We start from the raw sequence: 10,539 nt of genomic DNA, 5'->3' as shown, positions 1-10,539 counted from the left end.
AGCGTTATACTCAAATGCAATCAATTGTTAATAGCAACCCTTCCTCGTATTGTCATAGAGGGAAGTAATATTTGATATGCCACATGCTGATCGAATTCTCAACCAATTTTTGACTGTAATGGATGGAATGAACGAGATTTTTTTTTCATAATTGGGGCTACTAATAGACTGACTTAATTGATCCGGTCAAGTTGATAAATTAGTTTATGTCCCTCTGCCAGATAAATGATCACACTTCCAAATTTTCAAGGCTTGCCTCCGAAAATCACCGCTTTCCATAGAAATTCATTTGAGAGTTGTTGCCAAATATACTCCAAGATTTAGCGATGGTGCTATTACGGAGATATGGGAATGGGCTTGCAAATATGCAATCAGAGAAAATATTGAGAAAGTATGATTCTCTCCAACTATAATTTAATTTTCTGAACGTATCTATGAATATCTTAGTTTTTACGTGCCTTCGGATTTGAAGCTTGTTTGGGAAATGTTGATTTAAATTATAAATAAATAGCATGTCTGTTAATCATCCTCCACAGATTTTTTTTTTTTTTTTTTTTTTTTTTTATTGATATAATATTAAAAAAGGCACAAAGTAAGAGGCATTTTTGAGAGATTTCCCAGTCTGAGTGCACGAGCAGTCACAATTTTTAAATGTTGATTTAAATTATAAATAAATAGCATGTCTGTTAATCATTCTCCACAGATTTTTTTTTGTGAATTTACATCAATTTATTGATATAATATTCCCCTTTTACTTTTTCTTATTTTCTATGCTGGATCTAAGTTCCAATTCGAGTAGTTTGTTCTATGGACGGAAGCTTATTCGTCTGACACATTTAATTGAAAATGTAGAAAATCTAATTAAGACTCCAATTTCTTACTGGTTTCACATAACTGTTTGTTATAAATGAAATCATAACTAAAAGATATTGTTTATCTTCTTTGAAATTATAACACTTTCATTACGTCAATACATGTAACGTTGCACCAAAACATTTGTCTTATATATTTGTTCAACAACCAACACACGCTTATATTTAGCATTCACCAACTAACGTGCAACGCACGTTTCCTCACTAGTATTAAAGAAACAAGCCATGCTCCTCAAGCTTGATGCGGTTTGTTTGATTGACTTTCTCTTCCATTTCAGGCATCAAATAATTCTTCCAGTCCCCCACAGCACCTTTCCTGAAGAATAAACTGTTATGCACATTGTACAAAATAGATCCATTCTTGTTCACCTCCAAATTTTTGAGTCTTTCCAAGCTGCACCTCCACAAAACCTTATCAATTTCCTCTTCACTTGCAAAAGGCTTACCCAGAAATTCAGCAAGCTTCTTAACCTCTCTCTTGGGATCACTTTTCAGTTCTTCATATTTCAAGAACAGGATTTTCTGCGGACTCTTCTGGCTTTCCAACCAGTACTGTAAAACGTGGTCGAAAAACGGCCCATATTGATGAACTCCAGATAAGAAACAATCGACTGTTTTGTCTAAGGGGAAAGGGTTTTGATCAGAGTGTAAAATGGAGTTGAAATAGTGCCACATCGAGATTAAAGTGTCCTTAGGGTTCCGGGCAATGTAAACTATTTTACAATCTGTGTTCTTGACAGAATCTGGGAGGACAATGTAGGGTAAGTGGCTGTGGAAAAGCCTAGGAGATGGAGCTTTGTAAAGATCTATAAGGGGTTTTGTGCGATAAATTGTGCTTTCAATTGTTGGGACATGGAAATGAGGATTATCCTTAACTAGAAGGTCATAATCCTCGTCAGGTTTTGGGTTTTTGAGGATGCAGAGGCAGAGGGATTTCAGCCATGTTGTTCCTGTTTTCATGTTTGACGTTAAGATGACGTCGTCGTCCTCTGCTTGAAAGCTTGACCTGAAGGTCATTGCAGGTTGAAGGAGGCCGGGTTCGAACCAGAAGCCTTCCCACTGGACAATATCCATCGCGTCCATGAAACGAACTTTTGGGAGATTCAGATGGATTTCGTCATTGTTGGAATTAGGGTTTGATGGTAAATCCCCCATGGATGATATTGTATTTGAAAGAGCTCAACGAAAAGTGTTATTGGCAGTGAAATCTATACTTGAGAGGGCTCAACAAACTAGGTTTATTTATAACGGTTTGAGGAGCTTTGCTGATTAATATTCTATTATTATTATTATTATTATTATTATTATTATTATTATTATTATTATTATTATTAGGGTAGCTCTATTTACATCCACGCTTTTTTCATAAGTATATCCACTTCTAAAAATAAAATTTTACTATATTTTAAGTCATATATAAATTTACTTAAATAGACATGAGTAATAATGAAATCCACATCCATTTGTTGAATCAATTACTTCAATTTTACCCAAATCATCAAAATTATATTCTGCCGGACGACAAATTATAATTGGCAGTCGGCTACTATTCAGTTCTAAGTTTTACCAACAAACCCCAGTGGTTCTTTTGTTGTTCTTCTTCATTTTCTCATTCTTCTTTTCCATTTTTTTCAAAATCAAATGATGTCTGGTGGCTAATGATTTTAGGTTGTGTTTGGACATGGCTGTAAGGTGGTGGGTTTTGGTTTTTTGTGGGTATGTGGTGGGTGTTTGAGGAGGAAGAACATGTCTTGGTTTTGTTCAGTAACACGGCGGGTAGCACCTTGTTGTCGGAGAAGAACGGAGGAGGGGGACCAGGTGGGGGGAACATTGGGATTTGGGAAACTAGAATTTGTCTTTTGACTTTTGTTTTTTGTTTTTTTGTTTTTTTTTTTTAAGTTTTAATATTATTCTAAGCTTACTCATATAGAAATTTGACATCCACCTACGAATGATCCAACAAAGTTATCATTTGTATGATTGCTTTAATGATAAAATTGCCTTCTTTGGGCCAACAAAAAAAAGAAAAAAGTAGTCTCGGATATAATGATGAGTTTGTCAATCATAAATGCCAGAAACGATTATTGTTTGCAATTCAATTATGATTATTTTATCTCATTTTAAATATCCCTTGTTTTGTTCTTATTTCATTCATTTGTTTGGAAAGAGTTTATGGTTTTAGAAATTGTATGAATCTATAGTGTTAGGAATGTATTTAAAGTAGGATGAATATATAAAATTCACGTGGATATATAATATTTAAATGAATGGATTTAATAAGGGCAAAATTGGAAATGACGTGGATGTTAATAATATTTTTTTTAAATTTTTAAATTTTATTAGGGATTAACTTAGCGTGAGATGTACTTATAAAAAACGTGAATGGAAATAGCAGTACCTTATTATTATTATTATTATTATTATTATTATTATTATTATTATTATTATTATTATTATTATTATTATTATTATTATTCTTCTTCTTCTTCTTCTTCTACTGGTCGAGAAATTGGCACGGTCATTGATTAATTTTGTAACATTTGGGTGGGTCACAGATTTTATTTTTAACGTTGCATTTAGATTTCGATTTTACTTTTACATGTAAAATTGTTTGTCAACTGTCATTTAAGTGTCTATGTTATTATTAGTTATAGACTTATTAGATGAAATTCATCAGTAGAAGGAATGAAATTTTCCATTCGTACAGAATGGCCCTTCACAAAACCATTACAAAAATTCATGGAGGTGGGCTCTATATGAATAAAATATTTTCAAAAAAACCCCACCCACCTACCCTCTCCATTGTCCGTATTCTGTAAGCTTTCCATCTATACAAGAAGCATGGCTGGGAATGAATAGCATTTTGGATTTCATACTTCCAAGTTTTGTAATATTTGAGTAAGGTTTATGAAGCAATATATTACTAGTGAGTCTAGTGATTAGTTAAAAACCTTTTGAATCGACTTGGTCAATAGGATTCATGTGCTATACAAATAAATAATAGATATAGGAGAGTCAAGTTAGCAAACATTAGTTTAAAATCCGTCAATACGTACATGCTCAAGCAAAGAAAGGGACATCCCACCTATTTTTCCAATTTTTTTAGACATTTTTAAGTAGAATGGACATTATTTTGTATAAAGACGATGTCAGTAACCTCAGTAGACTTTTATTTTTGAAGTGAATTATTGATTTTTTTCATGTCGTAAGCTTGAAAATAGTCCTTTAACAACCCTGAGTAGTAGGAGTTACATTTTCACTAAATTTTAGATTATTTAATCTAGTATGACATAATAAGTAATTCTAGAAAAATTATTTAAACTCTGTCGATTTATTGGCTGAGATGATATTGGACATTATGGTGGTTTAAAGATGTACATTGAATGACTTTCCAGCATCGAATGCCCGTAAATTCCCAAGTTACGGAATACACTCCCATGAGTTTCCCCATTTGTGTTCACCTTCACCCAGCCATGTAACGGAGGCCACCACTTCATTACGATCGAACAATTACGCCAAATCGCTGAAGAAAAAGTATCTTCACCTGTAAATTATACATGGTCTTGTTGATCGAACGCTTAAGATGTCGCCCCTCCTAAAAATGGCTTGATTTCGTGCTGTTCCTATACTCCAAAATACCACCACAACCACCGTCCTCCAAATATTTAAGAGATGACTACTAATATTATACTTCCATACCTTTGTGACCGAAGCTTCCACTAATTGAGTGGATAGCTACTTAATTTAGGTCAAATTACGTTAACTGTAGATAAAATCTCGACTTCGACATAATTGGCATGATAAAGATGATTTTGAGCTTAAATGAAATTGATACGGAGCAATTGATAATCAATCATATTTCACTTGATCAATATGAAGCATTAATTGAGCATCGAAGGAGAATCACAATTCTGGGAGTTAAATTCGACATTCGAAAAGTTTGGAGACTTAATTGCAAACTTTCGAACGTACAATGGATCAATTGTGGATGATTGTGGTATGTAGAGGACTAAATTGTAAAGAATCAAAGATGAAGGACCAAAGATACAAGCAGTAAAGGACTCAAACTGAACGAAAAGAGAAATTAGGGACCAACTTGAATTCGGCAAAAAGGTGTAGCTTACAATTGCAAGCGTGGGTAGCAGCTGCAATCAAAGCACCTTTAAGCAGATTTCCAGCAGCTTAAATTCATCTACTGTGCCCCGAACTGGTTTACATGATGCGAACGCAAATGCCAATCTGACAGAAAATATTTGGTTTCCAATCTGATTCGACATCTTCATTGAAAGCAATTAGGTGACGGCTTTTGACATAATTCTTGGGCTGTAAATATATATCTTCATTCACAATACAAAGGGAGAACCTAAGGAACTTTGAGAGGTTAGCTCTTAGGTAGAAAATTTGTAATGCTCACAAAGATTGTAAGATATTCTTACTCTTTTTCTATCAAGTTTAAGTAATCCTCAAATATGAGTCCTTGCAATGAAGCTGAGAATATAGAAATGTCTCAAGTACCATACGCATCAACAAATAGTATCTTAATGTTTGCAATATTTGTACAAGACCAACGGTGAAAGTGTTTAGTCGATACATAGTAAATCCTAGTAAAGAACATTAGAATACTAAAAAGAGATGATCTTAAGGTATATTAAGGGTACTAATAAATGTATTTTATGTGCTTATCCGGACTTCATTCCTTATGTATTTGTTACTATATTAAGCAAATATCTACTTCATTAAATCATGTTAATTGTAGGTAAATTTTGAGCTTGACAAGTTTTGATGCAATTGGATTGAAGTCATACAAAATTGAGGAATTGATGACTAAATTAGTCAAGACTTGAAGTTGAGGTCCTGTCATGCAAATAAAGAGAACTTGGATGCTCAAGAACTTAATTTGGCGGACCAAAGTACATTAAACAAACAGAAATTTCAGCTTTTGGATAGTTTCCTAATTACATTCAAAGTCCGCATCAGAGATGCTTTAGGACTCCTTTTTAGAATTATTATAAACTTTTATATATAATAATCATCATTCCTTTTATGGAACACACAATTTTAGAGAGAGAAAACACATAGAAAATTATGATCAAAGATCGAAAAATTAGAATTTGCAAGATTTTGTGAATGAAGAAGAGTTTCTTGGTGTAAGATCCAATTTATTCTTTCATCAAGGTTTCAAAACTCCTTTATGAACTATATTCTATTTTTATCCTTTATTTTATTTTATTAGTATGTGTAGCTAGATCATTAGTTAGGACAAATAATGTAATTAATGTGTGATGCATTAATTTAAATTTTAAGATTGTAGTAGTTTAATTTTCATGTATTGATTTTCTTTAATACTAAATGCTTCGAATTACTCGGCCAATAATTCAATGATTTTGTGAATTTATAATGAATCGAGAGGTAAATTATAGATTATACCACATATTAAAATTCGGCAGTTAGTATGAAAATGTAGATATACATTTTCTAGTTAGTGTGGACGTTATATGGATACTTAGATATTTAAGACATTTACTTAAGCTATATTCAGATTGATATAGAGATGTAGAATTGACTTTGTTATATAGAATCAATTTGAACTCAAAAGAGGTATATTAAGTATGTTACAAAAATTCGACCAAACACTACAATGGTCATGAATCTTGATTAATGAATTAAAGGGGATCCATAAATGAAATTGTAAGTCCTTGCATCCACATTTATATTTTAAAAAACAAAATTAGATTGATTGTGTGTTTTTAGATAATTTTTATTTAATTAGATAATCTAGATAATTAATCGCAAACTAAATTCTTTGTTTTTTTGGTCTATTAGGAGTTAGAGAAAAAAATTAGTAATTAAATAATAACGTTCGCGAGAACGATCATCAAAACTCATTGCACCATTGCATTGCGTGTTCGATCTATAAACTTACGAGTATAAAATTGACAACAAATTGTTGACGCTATTGTCAGGGATCGTTTACATTTAATCTTTATTTATTTTGTTTTTGCATTTTATTTAATTAGTTTAAACTGCTTTTTACTACAGATAAAATGATATTCGTAATATGCTCTATTCTTAAAGCGACAATCTTGAATCGTTTAATCTTAAAATAGAATGTACTTATAAACAAAAACTCATGGAACACAACATACAAAGACATAAATCTCAAATGGCAAAAGATCAAGATGTTTTGAATCTACCAATTGTGTAAAAAGTCATTAGGATAGCAGTACCTGAAAATTAGCGACGCAAACAAGTTGAAATTGATCAAGGAAATTTGTCAATTTCACTATTCTTGACTCCTACAGCAGTGTCTGAGTGCTCCAATATTGTATATCCCGATTTCAGGTAAAAAAAAAAAAAAAAAAAAAAAAAAAAAAAAAAAAAAAAACCTTTCAAATCAGGGCTAATTCAATCTACTTCACCACCCTCCAATTCTACAGGTTATCTTATGAAAAGTCGAACACGCATATCTCAAGATTTCTCAATCATTGCCAGAACTTTCAATTTATAGGAAAGAGCAATCAAGTTTTGACTATTCCCTCATACATTAAAAGATGTAGTTTTGAAGTGATTGGATTCTGAGCCACATGATAGTATCATTACTTGGGAGGGCTTGGAAAGAAAACTTTACAATAAATTCTTCCACATGTAAAAGTAGCAAAAATTTGATTGAGAATCTAAACATTCCAACAAAATGAGAGGAAAAGCTAATATGAATCTTAGAACATATTTAAGGAGTTCATGAGAAATTGTTCAAATCATGGTACAAGAAAGGATAACCTGGTAGAATATTTCTATACTGGACTCTCATTAATGGCTAAGTCTCCAGTGGATTCTTAAGCAAACGGGACCATAATCGATAAATTAGCTCAATAATATTTGGACCTATTTGAATTTGTTATAGTTTTCGGCTGCCTCACTATTATTCTTGGCCTGTTGGTCCTTGTCTAGCTGGGCCGATTTTGTTTTGTTAAATAAAGCATCAGACCTTGTAAAATCGTGTTTTTGATATAGCACTTTCTCCCTTTCTTAAAGGGTGAAATTCTGTCATCAACATGGCAACATCTTGACCCTTGGATCATGACCTTTGGGATGAACATTTATATACTTGGTCATGTCTTTTCTTTGACTCACTGTGTGCGAGACTTTTGGTGGTCTTGGTCTTTCTTCTTCGTCTTCTGAGTGCTAGGGTTTGTTCTTGAAAGTTCTGTAATCATTCTTTGTGAAGTGCAATTTCTTTTCTTTGTGAATTCGTGAGTGCTTAGTGCAATCCTTGAGATTGTAACGTGTGTAGGTCACAGATCTTGTAAATAGAGAGGCTATAGAGATACCGAAGAAATCTTCTATTTCTTCGAACATTTGTACTAATTTTTAGTTGATATTAGTGGATCTATAGCACAATCTCCTGATAGATGCTCAACGGATTACTAAGTCTAATGACTGAACATCCGAGCCCTATTCTAGGGCAAAAACAAATCATTTTTCTAGTGTTCTTTTAATTTTTACAAATTTTACCTTTCTGTTTTTACAAATCGATCATTCATTCAAACGATTTTTGAATAACAGAATTGATTGCAATTGCACACTCCATGTTTTCATCAGAACGAGTAGTCCCTAAGAAAGCATATGAAATTCATGAAGTAGAAAACATAGCATCCATCAACAAGCATATTGCTGCTTTGAGAAAGCAAGTGGAGTTATTGGTAAAATCTTACACAAAAAGAGCAAATGCAGTGATGGTTATTTCAGTTTGTGAAAATTTTGGAGCCAATCTTGCAATAGAGAATTACTTGTTGTAGGCTTTTCTAGAAGAACAAGTAAATTACATTCATAATTGTTCCTGTCCATTCAACTCGTAAATTTCAGATAGTCTGATAATCAATAAGGGGGTAGTTTAAATAATCATCAACAAAAGAGAGAATGAAGTTTGGGGAGATGTTTCATCAATATATGCAAAAATTGACAAAGTATTCCAAAAGATTGAAATAAGCTATCAAAATCAATAATCATAAATCAAAATGTTAGAAACATAGTTTAGACAGATAGCTCAACAATTTTCAAAACGAACCAGGATCCTTTCCTAATAATATAGAGACAAATCCAATGAGCAGGTGATGACAGTAAGAGTAGTGAAAAATGATCCACCAAGGATGCCTGTAAAAGTTCAAGTATATGTACTTTCCCTTTCATTTCTACCAGGGGCGGATCTAGCCACTCAAGTGAGCTAGGGCGGAACATCGAGCGGTTATTGAGCGATCGTCCAATATAGCAAGATTGTTTATTAATATTTAATTAATTTATATTAAAAGAATCTTCAATCAATATATAAATACACTAAAATATAAAACATTATATACATATGAAAATATAATTTTATACAAGTCAAAATAATAAGGAATAAAAATATATTTTTTGAATCATATACGTATGATCAAATTTTATGAACTTAAACAAGACAAGATGAAGTTAATACGTAAAGGGTGGTTAAATGATAAATATATGATTAAAAATAAAATCGGTTATTGAAAAATATATGGTTGAAAATAAAAAAGAGAAAAATATATTTTGAAATAAATGGGAATCAAACAAGACGTAAAATTTAAATATAACAATTATTTTATTGAAATTGAACGTATATAATTTTGTTAAAAGAATAAATCATACTCATTAAATGACATAGTTGTCAAGTTTTATATAATTCAAAAGAAGAGCACGGAATCAAATATTTATTGTTACATTAAAACAAGCTAAGATCTAATATATATAAATTTGTTAAATATATTGTCACAATTCAACAAATGGCATAATGGTCAAACCACTAATAATTTTAAGAATAGCTCTAGGTTCGAATCCCCCCTCCTCATTCCATTGATTTTAAATTGTAAAACTAAAAATATTAAACAATAAAAATGGATTGATGAAGGATCGAACTTGGGACCTCCAAAATGCAAAACCCAACACTGTCCAACTTGGCCAGGTGCAATATTGGAACTACAAGTGATTATCAGAAATATAACCTTAAAAATTCATTTATATGAACAAAAAAAAAAGGGCAGCCAGTGGCGGTTCTGGCGAAGCCAGCTAGGGCGGCCGCCCTAGCTGGCCAATAGCTAGATCCGCCCCTGATTTCTACAAAGACTTCGAAATAAGTCGAAAGAAAAAAATATTAATGCTATAACTATAAGGAGTGAGATCTAGTTATTAGAGATTTATCTAAAGAGACCAAACAAAGATAATCAAGATGGCTTGATTAATAGGAAGGCAAGAGAAAAAAAATTTGCACTTATAGAAGATGATCAAAGGGACAATGTATAAATAACTACTGTTAAGGCTCAAAGTCCAATCCAGGCTTAATTGCCTCCTATTCATTTTTTGTAAGGACTCCATAAGTTTTTTAAAAAATATGCTAACCAAGAGAAGAACGCTTCCATAGTTAAAAATAGTGGCACTTATAGAAGAAAGCAGTGCAAGACTGCAAAATAAACTGCATTCCAAACTAAAACATCCAGGCAATTTTATTTTGCCAATTTCATTGGAAATTCTTGTTCTATTAATACTTTATGTTATACAAGTACTTGTGTAAATCTAATGCCATATTCTGTTTATAGAAAATTAAGATTGGGTAAATTCAAATCAACATCAATAACGTTAAATCTTGTTGATAGAAAAA

The 10,539-nt window shown here is 32.0% G+C and overlaps 1 protein-coding gene across 1 annotated transcript; it reads right to left on the bottom strand.

Moving 5' to 3' along the window:
• Positions 1–1,082: 1,082 nt before the first annotated feature.
• Positions 1,083–2,027, bottom strand: LOC111406063 (cytosolic sulfotransferase 5-like). The gene has a single exon (XM_023035256.1). The coding sequence runs from the start codon at positions 2,025–2,027 to the stop codon at positions 1,083–1,085; it is 945 nt and encodes a 314-aa protein (XP_022891024.1).
• Between the last annotated feature and the right edge of the window lie 8,512 nt (positions 2,028–10,539).

The sequence above is a fragment of the Olea europaea genome, chromosome 1, assembly GCF_002742605.1.
Source record: "Olea europaea var. sylvestris chromosome 1, O_europaea_v1, whole genome shotgun sequence".
NCBI classification, from domain to species: Eukaryota; Viridiplantae; Streptophyta; class Magnoliopsida; order Lamiales; family Oleaceae; genus Olea; species Olea europaea.
The sequence above is the reverse complement of the archived record's forward strand: the minus strand, read 5'-3'. Positions and strand labels throughout refer to the sequence as shown.